This window comes from Pelodiscus sinensis, chromosome 9 (assembly GCF_052426305.1).
Source record: "Pelodiscus sinensis isolate ZL-2025 chromosome 9, ASM5242630v1, whole genome shotgun sequence".
Classification (NCBI taxonomy): Eukaryota; Metazoa; Chordata; order Testudines; family Trionychidae; genus Pelodiscus; species Pelodiscus sinensis.
The window spans coordinates 26,046,228-26,065,388 of record NC_143060.1 but is presented as its reverse complement, the minus strand read 5'-3'; the positions used below and the strand labels follow the sequence as shown (position 1 = coordinate 26,065,388).

The 19,161-nt window shown below is 44.1% G+C and overlaps 1 protein-coding gene across 1 annotated transcript in view; it reads right to left on the bottom strand.

The window, feature by feature from the left end:
- Positions 1-7,296: 7,296 nt before the first annotated feature.
- MSH4 (mutS homolog 4) overlaps positions 7,297-19,161 on the bottom strand; it is a 116,282-nt gene continuing 104,417 nt past the window's right edge. The window contains exons 19-20 of the mRNA XM_075936277.2: positions 8,168-8,256; positions 7,297-7,501 (exon numbers count right to left, since the gene is read on the bottom strand). Of these exons, the coding sequence (XP_075792392.2) occupies positions 7,310-7,501; positions 8,168-8,256 (281 nt within the window). The 3' untranslated portion in view covers positions 7,297-7,309. The remainder of the gene's footprint in view (positions 7,502-8,167; positions 8,257-19,161) is intronic.

Below are 19,161 nucleotides of genomic sequence, written 5' to 3'. Positions count from 1 at the left end.
TACAGCCAGAGAAGGAACAAAAACACCATTTCTCTCCGCTCTATCTAGCTTGAACTGAGCTGCATGGAAACAGTGCAAAGCAGCCAAAAACAGACCCCAGGAAATTATGAGGTTTTAAGCTAAGTATCTATAGATAAACTATGCACAAAGAAAGTGTTTTGGAACTTGGAGGGAGGGAGAAAGAAAAGGCTTACATCATTCTTCTAGAAGTTTGCACATTGAGTTGGGGTGTTATTCTCAGCTCAGGGAGACATACTTATGGTAGCTCTGATCAAGCTAACATGCTAAGAACAGAGTATGGCAATGGGAGGGACTAACCACTGTGACTGAGTACAAGCCCATCTAAGACATTAGGCACATTCTCAGAGCACCTAGCTCCTCTGGCTGCTTGTGCCACCATGACTACGCTCTACTGCTGGTACAGTAACTCAGTACATTAAGGCTCATCATCTATACATTTTTACCAGCCAGATAAGGTCTGGGAGGTCTGGAAAGTCTTCTCTCGGGAATATTGTCTCCAATGGAAAAACAATGTTTCAGAAACAAATTTAAAACAGGCCATACATGGAAAAATCATGAGCATAAAAGGGATGATCCATTGGGCAAGCTGAGAGAACCAACTTCCACTTTTGAAAGAAAGCTTTTATAGGAGACTTTTTTTTTTACATCAACACATGTATTTTGGTGACTGAAATCACACTGTACAGCACAATATAGTTTGTAAGTACAAAATCTCTTTTAAACATGTGTGTGACTCACATGCAACTATTCAGTAACACAGATCAGCAAGTTTTGAACTTCCTGAGCTTCAGATTCCTAGCTTAGACCCTTACTATTGAGCTACAGGAGTAACAGCCCTTTTGTAGGTCACTCAGTGGAGGAGGACTTTACATGCATTTTCCCACTAGGTTATGCAATTATTTAATAGCTAGCAGTGTAATACTGGTGATCTGGAATCCTGGAGCCAATCTCTGGTTCTGGAAAAGGAGTGTGGCTTATAGTAGTCAGAGATAAGATTGACAAAAACTGGTTTTAGTCGTTCTGAAAGGCTGTGGAGATTGGATTTGCCATGTCAGAGACCTTAACTGTGTATCTGCTGTGACCTTTGCATAAATTGCTACCTAGTGAAAAAAGGGGGCGCAGAGGCCAATCGTTCTTATTTAACTGCTTTTTTCCTTTACTCTCTTTTCCCTCTGGAACTGAGTAATTTGCCATCAAATTCTGTGTCTTCAGCTTTAAATAAAAATTTCCAATCATGGCTAAAAGGTTATGTACTCTATAGATTAACAATGCCCATGAAACTGATATTCTAGGAATCAGAACATGAAGCAATAATGCAGGGAAATTGCAAGTACCCCTGAGAGACTCTCTTTGGGTTTCAACTCCTGTTTTTGATGCCACATTAGAGACCCTGGCAGCTACGAGGCGCAATTACAGAAAAGTTCTTCTCAGCCCCTGCAGGTATGGAATAGATGGAATGTTTAGAGAAAAGGAAATTACTCACCTTGTGCAGTAACCACTGTTCTTCGAGGTGTCCCCTCCCCCCCTCCATGGGTGCTCCACTGTAGGTGGCAGATCTTCCCCAGAGCCACAGGATCGGAGACTTTTTCATAGCAGTTAGCAGTCGGGCCGCACATGCGCAGCGAACCTCTCACGCTGCTGGTGGTGTGACAGTTGAGCACGGTCCGACTCCCTCTCCTCAGTTCCTTGTCTACCACAGAGAAACTGGACTCCGAATAGAGGGAAGGAAGGGAGGGAGGGTTGTGGAGCTCCCACAGGGAAACACACCTTGAAGAACAGTTGTTACTGCCCAAGGTGAGTAACTTCCTTTTCTTCTTCAGGTGATGTCTCTGGGGTGCTCCGCTGTAGGTGACTAGAAAGCAGTGCTCGCTGTGGCTGGTGGGACTCAGAGTCACTGCTTCATAACGGCAGAGAGAACTGCCTTAGCCATTGATGTGTGAGCCGCTAGCTGGGGCATGATGGCATAATGTTTTGAGAATGTGTGGTCCAATAACCATGTGGCTGCCCGATAAATGTCTTTGAGAGGCACCCCATTAAGGAATGCCGTAGATGTTGTAGTAGCACGGGTGGAGTGTGCCCTTGGTGCTTTCTTTAGAAGTTTGTTACCAAGGGAGTGGCACTGGAGGATGCAACCCATTATCAGCTTGGAAATACGTTGTGTGGAAATTGGGTTGCCCCTGGAGTAATTCACAACAGAGACAAATAGACGTGGGGACTTGTGAAATGTCTGAGTTTTGTCAATGTAAAAAGCCAAAGCCCTTCTGACATCGAGGGTGTGAAGCATGGTATGTGTGGCGAGGTTTGTGGCTTCAGAAAGAATGCAGGTAAAACCATGGGTTCATTAATCTGAAAGCAGGTGTTGATTTTTGGTATAAAGGCTGGATGTGATCTCAAGTCACTTTATCTTTAACAGAGACTGTGTATGATGGGCCCACTGTTAGGGCTCCTAACTCCTTGTGGATATGATCACCACCAGAAAAAGCACCTTCATTGTGAGGAGCAACAGTGAGCATGTGGTCATGGTTTCAAAGGGAGGTCTCATAAGGGTCTCCAGAACTAAATTCAGATTCTACGAGGTGGGTAGAGGTTCTGAAGGCCTGTAAGGAATCTTTTTGTCACGGGATGTGCAAACACTGATGACCCTTCTATGCAGTTGTGAAAAGCAGTAATAGCTGACAAGTGTACTTTTATGGAGGACACTGATAGGCCTTCACTCTTTAAGCTGTATAAGTAGTCGAGTATTGTGTGAATTGGAGATTTGCTGCCACTGACAACACCAAGATGTGAAGCATTTCTGTTTTTGCTGATAAGTCGTTCTAGTGGTTTGCCTCCTGCTATGCAGGAGGACGTTTCTTACATGTTCCAAGCAGGCGATGTCTGCTCCTCGGAACCAGACAGGAACCAGGCATGGAGATGAAGGATGTGTGGATCTGGGTGCAGTAACTTGTCAGCATTCTGAAGGAGGAGATCGTGCTGCCAAGGGAGTGGGTAGGGTGGTTCGATGAACATGTTCTGCAGATGTGGGAACCAGGTCTGTCTGGACCAGAATGGGGCCACTAGAATGACCTGGGCTGCAGCTAGACGGATCTTGTGCAGGATTCTGGGGATCAGTGGTATTGGTGGGAAGGCATAATAAATCGGTTCGTCCCATGGGATTAGGAATGTGTCTCCCCTGGATCCCTTCCTCAGTCCTGCCTGGGAGCAAAAGTGAAGACATTTGGCATTCCTCACAGCTGTGAAAAGGTCCACTGTTGGGTAGCTCCACCAGTGAAAGATGGAATTTAGAAAGGTGGAGTTCCCACTTGTGGCAAAATTGCAGCACAGAGTGTCTGCCATGGTGTTCGCCCCTGGTAAGTATGCTGCTTTTAGTGTGACCCCATGTTGGATGCACCAGTTCCAAAAGCAGACCACCTCCGCACAGAGAGATCAGGGACGTGCTCCTCCCTGTCTGTTTATGTAGAACATGGTGGTCGTGTTGTCTGTAAAGATATGAACAGTTCTGTTGGTGATGGATGAAGTAAAATACTTCCATGCATTCCTGACCGCTCTGAGTTCTAGAAGGTTGATATGGAGTAGTAGTCTTTAGGAGATAGTGTTGTTTCTCCTTAACCTCCTGTAATTTTATTTCTTGGGAGGTAACAACCCTCTTAAAAAGATCTTTGAACTGTTTCAGGTCTGCTGTGGTATGTTCATCCTCAGGGTCTATCAACTCCTCAGGAGGGGAAAAAGGATTGTTTTGTGACTGCGCCAGCTGTGTGTCATCCTGATCGTCCAGCAACTGATCCTCCTCCTCCTCCGAGCCCGGCATGGATCTCATAGTGTGAGATGGTGAAGCTAGTTGTAGCTTTTTCTCTGAGGATGGGGCAGCAGAATGGCAGTTAGGTGGTGCCCAATAATCCCAGGGTGCCCAATGCGCTTGGTAATGACGAGGTGCATAGTACCAGCTTGGATGCCACTGAGGATGATATGGGTGGGCTGCGTAGTGATGCCTTTGCTGAGATGGGGTGGGAGAAGAATGCTGGGAGGAGAATGCGCTCCTCTGGTCGTTATTGATCTCCCTTGAGTGCCCATGTCCTTATTGTGGTGGTGAGTAGAATGGGTACTGTGCCAGACACTGCTCCCTTGATGGGAGTGGGAAGGGATGGCTTTGCTCACTTGTACACTCCCTGAGTCCCCTGAAGTTTGTTTTTCCTTTAGAGCTTGTCTTGTTTGTCTATGAGCTGAGAGTCTGTCGTGGGGGAGACACTGGAGAAGCCACTGCACCGACACCACGGATTTGCGGGGCCACTTTGTGGACGGTTCTGCTTCCCTAGCTGGGTCGCACATATAGGTGCTTGCTTCGGCGCTGGAGTTTGTCTATGCGCTTTCCCTGGTGAGGAGACTGAGCACGTGGCTCCTACATTCATGGTTGGTGCTGGGACGGGTGATTCCAAGGCAGACCTCAGCCCTGTGGAGCTGGAGGTGATTGCCACATCTTCCCTGGTTATTCTGAGGGATGGATCAGGCATCAAGGACCTGACAGGAGTGACCCTGGTCCTCTGATGTCCTTGAGGCATTGAAGAGGCTGATCTGCGCTTGAGGGTTCTGTCACTTGATCCTGCAAACTTTCTGACATAGGTTGTAACACCTTCTCGAGAAGGGAAATGTGGAGCCTAAGCCCCCGGTCCTTTCTTGCTCTGGGAGACAAGTTCTTGTAGTGCTTGCATTTTTGTGGGGTGTATGACTCCCCCAAACATATGATACAGCAGCTGTGACCATCCAGAATGGGATGGGTTCGCTGCAGCTGCAGCATTTCTTAAACCTTTGCAAGCCAGGCAAATTAAAGCCGTTGGCAGTTAGGGTTGGGAGGGGGCTCCTAATTCAACTGTTGGTGTGCCCATAGGTAGAGGCTGCTGTTTTGATCGTTGTTTTCTCTCTCCCCACCCCCTCTCACCCCCCCTCCCCCCCCAGCTTTCTTGTTTCTTATTTCTTCCTTCTTTTTTTCAGGAGCATAACCAGCTGGGGCAGAGAGAAGCCGCTGCAGCTGAGAGAACAGTGTGCTCCCTGGTTTGTTTTGTCCCTTTGAAGTGGAAATAAAGTAACAAGTGTGACGGCGCGTTGGGGGTCCCCCGTCTCCTGCACCCCGAAATGGCACAAACAGACTGCACCAGCTGGTGGAATAGAGGAAGTTTATTGCCTCTCCAGGATACAGCACAGCACAGATGTAATCTGGTCACAGAGCTGGGCTAGGATGCCTCAGGCCCCCTTGAGATGGGGGAGACTGGGCCCCTAAACTCCAGCCCCTTTCCCTAGGCTGTCTCCTCCATGCTCCCAGACAGCAACTACTAACTCTCTTCCAGCCCTGCCCCCAGCCAGGGCAGCATTCCACCTTCCTTTGTTCCTCTCCATGGGGGTGTCTGGCCATACTGGTTTGCATAGTGACTCATCCTGTTTTGCTGGGTCGTGGTACCCACGGCAACCAGTGGGGGTTACCCCAGAGCCAGCAGCATAGAAACCAGCCAGGTACCCCCACTACGTCACAACAAGGTGATCTGTAATTGAATGAGGTCAAAAGGTTGTGAAGAAAGAAAAATATTTCTGTGAAGAGAGAAGTGCCTGAGATGGCAGGAGAGCTCTGTCCATCCATGACTAAGCGTGGTAGAAGAGGAACTGAGGGGAGGTAGTTGGACTGTGCTCAACTGTCAAACAGCCAGCAGCATGAGAGGCTCGCTGCACATGCGTGACCCGACTGCTAACTGCTATGAAAAAGTATCCGATCCTGTGGCTCCAGGGAAGACCCGTCACTTACAGTGGAGCACCCACGGGGACATCACCTGCAGTAGAATTTAATTGCTAATTTCTAGCAATTCTCTATTATGCATGTGTGAACTATGTTTTTCTGAGATCTACAATTAGGCCAGATTTAGGCATATTTTTATGGATACAGAAAAAGGCACATTCTTTACATGCAGGCAACACTTCCCACTTCAACAAATTTCATGTCCCTACTCTCAACTAAAGGTGCTGATGCTTTGCAATAAAAATTTGTAAGAATATTTTTAATAAGAGTAACATAACCTATATGTTGCCAATCTTGTTCTGGGAAACAGATGAAGTATTAACTTGAGACAGACACCCAGTATGAAAAATTTCAGCCTTAAGTTTGGCAAAGTTATAAGCAATTGTAAAAAGGGTCTTAGAATAGAAAATGTTAGGCAACCTTGCCTTTAAGCAACCCTACAGTCTCCAACTATAGTAAGAGATTAAAAACTGGTACAATAGATAATAGTTCAGTGAGAATAATATTGGGATAAGTGGGAAAGAATTAATTTTATTTTGTTAATTCCTTTCTCCCATTTTTATCTGCATCTTCAGTTTAGATTATAAACTCTTTAAAGCAGAGACCAGTCATGTCTATGTAACATGTCTATAACGTCTGGGGTGCTCTGTGAATAATAACAACCTATAAAATGGAGGAAAAACATTGGAGAAAAATGTATTGGCAGTATTTTTAACTGATTTACAAATCCATGTAAAATCACTGGAAGCCATGGGGGAATTGAGGATTACGAAGTCTTTACTGCTAACTGCCTTCAGCCAAAATACTGTGTCTTTCATTTTTCTTTGTAATTGACACAGTTATGGCAGGAGCCACTTTTGAAAAAGAAACATTGGCGGCTGAATTTTAAAGGTTTTTTTGCTTGATATTTTTTAAATATGTGAAAGTAAAATAGTCTCAGGAGAACAGTAAACCGCTATAATTTAGGAAACACTATTTATTAACTGGCATACAAACATTTAATAAAACCTTAAACTATGAACTTAGATTTAAAAAATATACAACTAACTTTTTTGTATTCCCCCCCACACGGTTGCTCAAAGAGAAAATGACACAAAATTAAAGAGAATCCCTCCTACAGCTCTCACTAAGGTGGGGGGAGATACTCATTGGCCCCAACTCAAAGATGTGAATAGACCTTAAATGTGGCCACATTCAGCCAAAATTATTTCCAGAGGTGTGCTAAATGTCCTGCCTCTGGCTAGCAGTGACCGGCCAAAAGAACACCTCCTCACTTGCCAGGGACTTTTTAATATTATTTATAAAAAAATAAGTGTTTCTGTTTAAAATTTGTTTAAAAAATTCTTCAGAATAACTACTTATACTCACATATGGGGAAGGTAGTGCTTTAGTAGTGAGTGTAATTTACGTTGAGTAAATATTTAAAAAAAAAGTAAAAGTTACATTTCAGTGTTGAATAAATATTCTGGTCCTCACTAAATAAATTATTCAATCAGTGTAAGCTGTACATTACTGTCCATCTTCAGTTTGTGCTTGTCCAGATAAAGGACAATCAGCTTCATATTTTTTTTTCAGACCTTTCAAAAATATTCGCAAACTGTCTGGATCCAATTGAGAGTTCCTTGCAGTCTGAACCAACCTTGTTGCTAGATGGTATACAGCCCTCTGTTTTAATGTTTCAGGACTGCTTCTTTGCTTTTGCTGTTAAAAATAAACAAATGCATTAAAATGTGAACATAGATTTTCATTTACTGAAGTAGTAATGTAGGCTGTTTACTGCCTGTCCCATTTTTGTGTTTGCTGATGTACCATTTGTAGATTGTCTCTAGGACTATGTCTAGTACTTCAAGATTGTAATGACAGAACTCCGTGTTGTCACTTGACAGTGATCTTCGACCAATTAAAACCACTCTCTAAAACATAATGTCTAATTTCTTGATCTAAAACCAGAATGAAGTGAGAAATCCATTTGAAATCTATCCTACAAGCAGCTTCTTAGTCTGTAACAATTCTGAGAAAGGTTACAAAGGTTATATACATAAATTACAGATTTTTTTAAACTGTTCATGGGGTAAAGAAGTTTTTTGAAAAAAATAAAGTAAGATATTTCTCTCCCTTTCTCACAGTAATTTTATTAGTAAATTTGTTAAAAGTAACACTGATTTAACTTTTAAAATTTCCCAATAATAGTAGCAGTTGTCCTATATCATTACATCTTATTTTTATGTGTCATATTCATGTACTTCTATAATTTATCATTGGGCAACTTACAATTTTTATAAAACAGACAATACGTGAGAATATATATTAGAATATAAATATGTTTTATAAGACCAAAAATTAACAATGTAAATTACTACTACATACCAAAATTTGTTTAGCAATATGAGTTGTGATCTCCTTTGCATCCAAAATTATTGATGGTGGTAGAGAAGAAACTTCTGCAGCTTTTAATCCTAAATATAAAAAATATGAAGTAGTCCTTTACTGCCTGTGCCAGAATCAATGCTCAACTTAATCAAAATGTCAGTCTAAAATGATTATTTTTTCAAAAATAATTTTATTTAATTTCCCTATACATTTACTGAACTCAGTAATTTTCTTAGTAGTCTGACTTATGAAGAGTAAGGATCAACCACATTGTGGAGCCTAGGACTGTAACTGTAGTTCACCTGCTTTAATGTTCTAAATAACTTTCATTTCTTTTTCTTAGTTAATAAATATTTAGTTCATTTTTATAGGATTGGCTACAAGCATTGTATATGGTGTGGGATCTGAGGTGCAATTAACTTGAGATAAGTGACTGGTCCATTGGGACTGAGATTAACCTAATATTGTTGTGATTATTGGTGTAAGGGACAATTTCTCACTAATGCAAGCTTAACTGATTGGCAAAACAAATCGGGATAACCAAAGGGACTCCCTATGACTCCATGGTAAGGCTGCTATAGTGCCTGAAGAGTACACACTTGATGCTTGGTTGGTGAAATCTAAATAAAGAACTCACAACCAGTTTGGGGTGTGTACCCTGCTTCCCAACAGTCTACTCCTAAGGCTGATACTCATTCTCCTGAGCCATTCCAGACACTCTTTAAAAATTTTAATTGTGATTTCTTTCTTTAAATAGGCCTGCTTTAGGTTACATAAAAAGTGAAAAGTGAAGATTAGATCAAACATACCTTTTGGATAAGTTTAATTTAAACTAACAAAAAGATTCTCCCCCCCCCCAAAGTAAACACTATGGCTACGTCTACACTGGCCCCTCTTCCGGAAGGGGCATGTAAATTTCAGCAGTCGTCGTAGGGAAATCCGCGGGGGATTTAAATATCCCCCGCGGCATTTAAATAAAAATGTCCGCCGCTTTTTTCCGGCTTTTAAAAAAGCCGGAAAAGAGCGTCTAGACTGGCCCCGCTCCTCCGGAAAAAGTGCCCTTTTCCGGAGGCTCTTATTCTTACTTTGAATAGTATGAATAAGAATACTACTTTGAAGTAAGAATAAGAGCCTCCGGAAAAGGGCACTTTTTCCGGAGGAGCGGGGCCAGTCTAGACGCTCTTTTCCGGCTTTTTTAAAAGCCGGAAAAAAGCGGCGGACATTTTTATTTAAATGCCGCGGGGGATATTTAAATCCCCCGCGGATTTCCCTACGACGACTGCTGAAATTTACATGCCCCTTCCGGAAGAGGGGCCAGTGTAGACGTAGCCTATCTAAAAACTGAGCGTGGGGAGCAAATCACACCACCCTATCTAAAATGCCACTTTCCAAACCTAGGCTCAAAATATCATTTAGTGATCCTGTCCCTCCAACAGGGCTCCTGTAATAGGGTCAGGAAAAGCACCATAGCACAGTATACAGATAAGTGTTTCAAGGATAACATATTATTCATCGCCATCATCCCCAGCAAAGTTGTAGTCAATGCTAGTGTCACAGTAACTACATGAATGTTACCCAGGGCCTGAAAAAATTACAACCAGATGCTATCTTCAGATTCACGATATACACATATTTAAGCTATAATTTTCCACGAGTCCCAGGAAAGAGAGAGCAACTTCCACAGTTAATTACTGAAGATTTCCAGCTTAACAAAGCAGGTGACCCTCTAGAGGACTAGAAAAGGACAAATACTAGATTAAGCTATAATAAGTAGAATTGCAGCTCAGAGAATTACAGACCATTCAGCTTAACTTCAGTCAGAAAGATGACAGAGTAAATAAGTAAGCAATTTGCAGACACCTAGAAGATAACAAGATGACAAGTAACAGTCAGCATGGAGTTGTTGAGAAAAAATTATGTCAAACAGCCTTATACATTTCTTTGATAGGGCAACCAGGCTTGTGGATGGGGGAAAGCTGTAGATGTGGTATATCTTGACTTTAGAAAGGCTTTTGTTATTCCCATGACCCATAAACAAACTAGGGAAATACAATTTAGATGCAGTTACTATAAGGTGGGTGCATAAATGGTTGGAAAACCATTCCCAGAGATCAGTTATTAATGATTCACAGCCAAACTGGAAGTGAATACGAAGTGGGGTCCCAGACGGATCAGTTCTGGATCCAGTTCACTTCAATGTCTTCATCAATGATTTAGATAATGGCATGAGAGTACATATAAATTTTTTGAATGATGCTGTGACGGGGCGGACAGGCCCCACACTGACGGACAGGGGGTAGCCCAGGCCCAGCTGGTGGAGAAAGCCCCGCCCTTCCAACCCTGCTGGGAATGCTCCCAGCAGAAGCCGGGTATAAAAGCAGAGGGAGCCCTGCAGTCAGGGAGACCGCAGGGTGAGGGAGGAGACCAGGCTGGACCAGTGTTTCTGCAGCAGCTGGGACCAGAGTCACCACCCGTGCCTGACCCTGACACCGAGAAAGCAGCCACCGACACAGGGAGGCAGGAGCACGCCCACAACCCCAGCAGGTACTGCCTCGGAGGCGAATGGGTCCCCGGGGAACCGGGGCGTGGTAGAAAGCAGCCCAGGGCAAAGGATACAAAGTTTGGCTTGGTGTGTATCGTCCGGATTCCCCACCGAGCTGGCAGAAGCCATAGGCGCTGCCTAAAGGGCCCTGGGCTGGGACCCGGTGGAGAGGGAGGGCCCGGGTCCCCCTACCACACATTCCCACTGCCCTGCATAATCAAACCCCGGGCCAGGAGAGGCTTCTCGGAGCGGCTAGGCCTCTAGTACCGTATATACCCTGAGAGAGGGACCTGCACTTTTGTGTTGGGACTTTGGGTACTGTATAGACCCGGAGAGAGGGGCCCGGACTGAGACATGGGCCAGTAGAAGGGGGCCGCAACCCCCATCAGGGGCATACCCCCTGACAGATGCCAAGATGGAAGAGGATGCAAGTGCTTTGGAAGATAGGATTAAAATTCAAAATGATCTGCACAAACAAGAGAAATGGTCTGAAGTAAATAGGAAGAAGTTCAATAAGGACAAATGCAAAGTACTCCATTTTGGAAAGAACAATCAGTTGAGTGCACACAAAATAGAAAATGATGGCCTCATAACAGTGCTGTAGAAAGAGATCTGAGTGCCAAAGTGGATCACAAACTAAATCTGAGTTAACAGTATAACACTATTGCAAAAAAAAAAAACATAATTCTTGGCTCTATTAGCAGGAGTGCCTGAAAGGATCAACATGAGCTCCAAAGCAGCGGAGGGATGGAGCACTCAGAGGGACAACCATCATAAAGAACCTCATTTGCTGCTCATTTACTGCTTAAGGTGAGTAACCTTTTCTTCTTTGATGAGTGCCCTATGAATGCTCCACATTAGGTGACTATGGAGCAATACCCCTCAAAGAAGGCAGGGGCTTTGGAGTGATTACATGGACTGTGGATAGTACCAAGGGCTATGTCTAGACTGCAGAGGCTCTTTCGAAAGATACTTTCGAAAGAGCCTATTTCGAAAGAGAGAGTCTAGACTGCACGTTGAACTTTCGAAAAAGCGGCTTGCTTTTTCGAAAGAAAGCATCCAGTGAGTCTGGATGCTCTTTCGAAGAAGCCCTATTTACATTCAAGAACGCATTCTTTCAAAAGAGGAACTTTCGAACGAAGGCGTTCTTCCTCATAAATTGAGGTTTACCGCCGTCGAAAGAAAAGCCGCGTTCTTTCGATTTAATTTCGAAAGAACGCGGCTTGAGTCTGGACGCAGGTGAAGTTTTTTCGAAAAAAGGCTACTTTTTTCGAAAAAACCCCTGAGTCTGGACACAGCCAAGCGTACAAACTCTGTTGGTAACAGAATTTGTATGTTCCTGGTCTCAATATTTGGTGAAAGTGTCGGTAGAAGCCCAAGAGGCATCTATAAATGCCTTCTATGTGCACACTGTTAAGGAAGACTGTGGATATCAAAAGCACTATGGTAGAATGAGCTTTAACTATAGATGAAGCAGGATAACATTCAGTTGGTACCACAGGTGTACGCAATCAGAAATCTATTCTGACAGTCTGTTTGGAGATAGCCTCGCCTCTCAATTGCTCAGTGGTAGAAAGGAAGAGAGGGAGTAATTTTTTGAATGTTTTTGCTCTGTCCAGGTAGAATGTGAGAGGTCCAAAGCAGTTAAATGTACATTGAGGCTACATCTACATTGGCCCCTATTCCATAATAGGGATGCTAATGTAGCACTTGGGAATAGGCAAATCTGTGGGGGATTTAAATATCCCCCGCGGCATTTGCATTTTCATGGCTGCCGCTTTTTTCCCACTTGAAAGTGGGAATAAGAGATCCTCCAGAAAAGAGCTTATTTTCCGGAGGATCGCGTCCAGACTGGCGCTTTTCTCCGGCTTATCTACAAGCTGGAAAAAGCGGCAGCCATGAAAATGAAAATGCCGCGGGGGATATTTAAATCCCCCGCGGATTTGCCTATTCCCAAGTGCTACATTAGCATCCCTATTACGGAATAGGGGCCAATGTAGACACAGCCTGAGTGTGTGGCAAGAGGCCTTCCTAGTGTCCATGTGCAGTTGTGGGGGAAAAAAATGTAAGTACATCGGTTGATTAAGGTGAAATGGAGAGGCCACTTTTGGTATGAATTTGGGGTGGGGGTAGAGGATGTCCTTGTCCTTCTAAAATATGGTATAAGGGGAATGAACTGTTAGGGATCCTAATTACTGCACCCTTTGTGCAAAGGTGATAGTCTTTCTCCTAGCTAACTTCATGGACAAATGCAGGCAAGTATGTTGCAAAAGGTTCAAATGGTTTACCCAAAAGGGTGCATAGCATAAGGTAAAGATCCCACATGAGGTAGGGTCCTTTAGCGGTGGAAAGACAGTGGTTAAGTCTTTGAGAAAGTATGTGGTAGTTGGATGGGCAAAGATGGAGGTGCTATCTACACTGTGATGCATTGAGGTGCATTATTACTAAGTGCACCTTCATGGAGCTGTTGGAAAGGCCTGATTTTTTGAGGCTTAAGAGATAGTCCAGGACTAGGGAAGAGGAGTGAGGAAACAAGCCATGAGAATCAAACCAAGAGGAGAATCAGAGCCATTACTGGATGTACATTTTGCATGTATTTAGCCAACAGCTATTCACAAGGATGCCTTTCATTTCCTGAGACTAATTCAGCATCTAAGTGCTCTATCCATGTAGTATCCAGGCCTCGAGGTAGAGAACCATAAGTTGAGGTGAATGACATGACCCACATCCTGCATGAGAAGGTAGGGAAATAGCAGCAGCATTAGTGGTAGCATTTTTGCCATCTGTGCCAGATAGGTGAACCATGTTTGTTGTGGCCAGTTGGGTGTGAATAACTCTGGCACTGTCCTGCCTGATTTTGTGTAGCAGCTGCATGAGAAAATGGTGGGGAAAGGTACCTCCCATTTTATGAGTAGTGTGTTGCCCAGTGGTTGGTGACCAAGTCCCACTTGGAAGCAGAATCACAGGTATTTGGTATTGTGTGATGTCAAGAAGGGTCTATAACAGGGAATCCTCATTGGATGAAAATGATGAGGAGGGTTGGGTAATCCATTTACCACTCATGGATCTGTGAGACATGCCTACTCGGATGGTCTGCCATGGTGTTCTGAAGGTCATGCAGGCAGAAACTGTGGATGTCCACATTGTTCAAAATGCACCAGTTCCAGAAAGTCATGGCCTCAGTGCACAGCAGACATGATCAGGTTCTACCTTGGTGGTTTATGTATGACATACAGGTTGTGTTGTCGTGAGGACTCTGATGCTGGTGTCATGGATGAGTGGAAGAAAGCACTAGCATGTTTTCCTGAGTTCTAAAATGTTTTTATGAAAGGTGGTCTCCACTGGTGACTAACATCCCTAAGAAGTGTTAGTACCCATATTAGCATGCCGACCCAAGAGGAAGGCATCCATGGTAATAGTGAGGGTGGTTACTTTTCTTTGGACTGGGATGCCAGAGCATACGCTGCATGACTATAGCCACCACTGAAGGGAGGCCTTGATGGTGCAGGGCACCGTGAGTCGTTTGAGAAAGTAGTGCTGTTGGAATGTATAGCGGGTGCAGAGTCAGGTCTGTAGGTACCTCATATGGAGTCTGGCATGTTTGACCACGTATGTTGTGACAGCCATATGGCACAGGAGCTGTAGACATGTTCTGGTGGATATTTGGGGAACATCCAGGATGGTAGTGATTAATATGGCTACATTAAAGAATCATTGTTGGGGCACACTGGCTTTTGCTACAAGGCAGTTGAGATAAACCCCGGTGAACTCCAGTTGTTGGACAGACACTATTTAGGACTTTTTTACTTTTATTTGGAGCCCTAAGTTGGAAAAGAGGTTCATTGTGTGCTGCGGTATCTGGAGTGCTACTGGCTGGGTTGATGAAAATATGAGGCAGTCGTCCAGGTAAGGGAAAATAATGATGCCAAGCCTGCAAAGATGAACGGCAGCAACAGTTAGTATCTTGGAAAACACACTTGGGGCAGTTGATAGATGAAAGGGAAGGACTCTATATTGGTAGTGTAGATGTCATAGTGTAAAATGCAGAAATCTTCTGTATGCGAGATAGATTGTGACATGAAAATAAGTGACCTGCAGGCTGACAGAAAAGATTTATTCTCCTTTCTCCAGTCCAGAGATTATGGTTGAAGGGTTACCACTTTGAAATGTTATGTTTGTACAAACCTGAGCTTATGCAAATCCAGAATAGGTCAGTTGGTCGGTCTCTCTTTCACACATACACACACACACCCACACACACACACACACACACACACACACACACACACACACACACACACACACACACTTTTTCTGGTTAAGAAAGTAACAGGAATAGAACCCGGTTTCTCTGTGCTGAGGTACGAGGTGGTACTGGTTCTATAGCTCCTAATCCCAGGAGATGGATTTCTTGTTATAGAATGAGCTCTTGAGAGGGGACCTTGAAGAAGGAAGGGCATGTGGTGAGGGATAGAAATAAAAGGGATAGAATAATCTTGCTGGATGATTTTCAAGAACCATCTGTCTGTGGTGATGTCATTCCAAACTTGATTAAAGGAAGTCAGATGATCCCTTGTAGTATTGGAGTGGGACAAGAGGTGGGAATTGGCAAATGCATAGGTCTCATACCCTCAACCAACTTTCAAATGATCAGTGAGTTTTGGATGATTGAGATTGTAGAGGGCTGGTCTGGGGTTTGTCTCTTTCTAATCTGCTTCTGTTTGTGCCATTGAGAGTAATGACACTGCAAGCTGAATTGCCTAAAATTTTGGGTTGTAAAATTTTCCCTATTTCTTCTTGTTGCCTAAAATGAAGATTCTGTGGGTTTTCAAGGTGACTCAGGAGCCCTTCAGAGCATGTAATGATACATCCACAGTCTCTGCAAACAATTTGTAGCCCTCAAAGGGAAAATCCTGAGTTGTCGCCTAGATCCTTCCGGGAAACCCGAGCAAGTGGAGAATGATGCCTGGCACATAACAACTGAGATCACGATAGAGCATGCTGCTGTATCGGCTGAGCCCAGAGAAGCCTGGAGGTTTATTCTGGCAATGAGGGAGCCCTCAGAGATGTTTGATTTGTATGACTCTTTCTTGACCTCCAGGTGAGGTGTTCAATAAAGGATGGCATTTTGGTGAAGAGACTGAGTGTATTTTACTAACAGTTCAAGTAGTTCATGATGCGGAACAAGGGTGGAAGAGGTTAGGCCTTTTATCCAAAGAGGCTGAGTCTCTTCCAATCTTTGCTGTAGGAGGTAGAATTTCACTATTGTTATTTGCCCCTCTCTGACAAGTGAATTGGGGGCCGTATAGGCATTTTTCATACAATTCTTTGCAGGATAGGGCACCATGGAGGGTGTCTGTCAAATAATCTTAGTAGAGTCCATTATGGTATCAGTGATTGGCAAGGCTATTTTAGCTGGTAGGGATGTGTGGAGAATGTCAGTGAGTTTATGTTGAGTTTCAGGGAGCTCTGACAGAGATATGTCAAGGGTCTCTGCAACCCTCTTAAAAAGGTCCTGAAAGAACTTGAAGTTATCACCCAATATAGTGGGAGAGGAGGATATAAGTGCAGATGGTAGTAGTTCATCTTCAGTAGAAGGCTCCTGGTCATCCGCTTCCTCCTCTAGTACTGCAGATAGTGGTGCTTTCATGGAAAGAGAGCGAAGTGTTCTAAAGTGTTCTAAGTAGGCCAGATGCTCTGAGTTCTATACAGGTGTGTCTAGACTGCATCACTCTTTCGATAGAGGGATGTAAATTAGACACATCAAAATTGCAAATGAAGCCAGGATTTAAAAATCCCGCACTTCATTTGCATAATCACATAATGGCGTTTTTGAAAAAGCGCTATTTCAAAATTGAAACCGCAATCTAGATGCGGTTCTTTCGAAAATGGGCGCTTTTTCAAAAGATCCTATAAACCTCATTTTTTGGTTTACAGGATCTTTTGAAAAACACCCCATTTTTGAAAGAACCGCATCTAGACTGAGGTTTCAATTTCGAAATAGCGCTTTTTCAAAAACGCCATTATGTGATTATGCAAATGAAGCGCGGGATCTTTAAATCCCAGCTTCATTTGCAATTTTGAAGTATCTAATTTACATTCCTCTGTTGAATGAGGGATGTAGTCTAGACACACCCTACATGGCCCAAGGGTCCCAATATGGCCAGTTTGGTAGTAGAGTCATAGGGGGCAGCAACCAGGGGTGCTGTGGCCATGCATTGAAGTCCGCTGATTGGTAGTGAGAGGGACTAGCCTTAGGAGAGGAGTGGCCAGGTGTATGCAGGCGTGGGTCAGCTCTTGTTCATTGTCACTGGAGAGAAGTGTTGATGAAGGACTGGAAGCAATGGTGTGGCTCAGTGCTGGCCTCATCAGGGTGCTGTTGGTACTGTAAAAGGAAGTGCTGGGCATAGAAGAGATAGTCAGGTCTGCCGATATAGTGAAAATTTGTAATGTAGAGTGCTGGTGGCAAGGACAGCACAGCAGTATGAATGCGGGCTCTTGGTACTGGGTTTTTTCTAGGTTGTGGAGTAGCAAAAGATGACACTTTTTTTACACCAGGTGCAGAGACAGAGTGAAGCACTGTCGGTGCTGAGCCTGGGAGCCTGGTGTATGCTAGCATATCAGCATGAGAGTCTGCCTGTAAGACAGTTGCTCCTTGCTACATCCCAATACCAGACACACCTGATGCCTCAAGATCTGAAGTTTTTGGTGCCATCAGTACCAAGACATATTATGCATCCGGAGATCATTTTCACTTTGGTGGATCTCAGTGCAGCAATGATTGGAGATGTTTGGTGGCTTTTCTGGTGACTGGGAGTTTGGCCATAGCTGTGCAAGTAGGTAGCTGCAGTGATGGAGACATTCTGACTCGGAGTCTGAGAAGTCGCAGGGATTTCTCCATCAACAATAATTTGAGATGGAGATCCTGAGCTTTTGGTATCTTGGCTGTAACTTTTTTACAATTGGGACACTTTTGAAGGATGAGAGGTCACCCCAATCACAAGACGTATTGAGTATGTGCATCTGAAACCAGTAGGGATAACTGGCAGGAGAGGGAGTATTTAAATCCAAATGAACTTAACATTTTATTTGGGGGGAGGGATAGCTGAGTTGTTTCAGCATTGGCCTACTAAACCCAGAGTTGTGAGTTCAATCCTTGCGGAGGCCATTTGGGGCAAAAATTTGTCAGGGATGGTACTTGGTCCTGCTGTGAAGGCAGGGGACTGGACTCAATGACCTTTCAAGGTCCCTTCTAGTTATAGGAGATAGGCAATCTCCATTAATTTTTAGCTCAGAGCTGTGCTACAGAAATGCATAGGAACAACAGGACAGCCCATTGTCAATAGCCAACATGTAAGTGATTGGCAATGCACTGGTGGCTGAGGGATAACAAAATAACTTTTTTTGGGGGTGTGGAAAGACAAAAAAGAAAATCTCCCCAGTAGAGGAAAATGGAAAATTAACAGAAATTAAAAGAAAGATAAAGTAGTAGTTTGGGAAGTTGAGAAACTGCTGTCACTCTGACTTGAGCCAAAGACAGTGGAGGAGTTGGTGGCACACCATGGGTAGACCTTTGAAGCTGCATGAGATGGCCTCCATGAATGCACAGCCAGCCAGGGCACTGATACCTAAAGTCTCCTGCTAGAAGCACAAGGCCTCAAGACATGTGTGGTGGAGCACTCACAGCAATACTCCTCAAAAGTATGAAAGTAGGAATAAGAGATCCTCCGGAAAAGGGCTTTATTCCGGAGGATCGCGCCAGTCTATACGCTTTTTCCCAGCTTTTCCCCAAGCCAGAAAAAAAGCGACGGACATGTTTATTTAAATCCGCGGGGGATATTTAAATCTCCCGCGGATTTCCCTATTCTGACTTACCTGCTTTGCATGACTATTCCGTTTTATGGGGCCAGTGTAGACGTAGCCATACAGTATATACTGTATATAAAGTGTTTTTAACCCTTTTTATTGTAGCACAAGCTCTGTCCAGCATTACACAATGCCAGAGGCAGACTGACTTGGTCCTGTCCAGTTTTGCTCGGTTCAGCTGCTGCCTTGCGACTTGCTTTTTGCTGAAGCTCGCTCACTAGGATCTTGCCAATTGGATGCTGGATTGTTTCAGGTTTTACTCTACTTGCCACAGCAGAGGTGGTTTTGTAGTTCTTCGTGGCTTTTTTAAGACCTTTGAATGACAAAAGCTGTGTCACTCGATTGCCAGTGTAGACAAAGTCTTAAAGCACGGGCAGGTAAAATGCAACCTGCCAAATTTGCAGCTCTGGCCCGCCATAATCCTCCGGACCACTAACATCTCATGGTCCAGCAGGCATACTCTCTTCCTGCTGCACACCTACAGACAGCTCAAAGTGACCAGTTGCTGGGGCCAGTCTGTGCATCTCTGTATGGTGCACACCTTTTTGGCAAAGAGGATGTCTCTACATATGGCTCCTGCCCC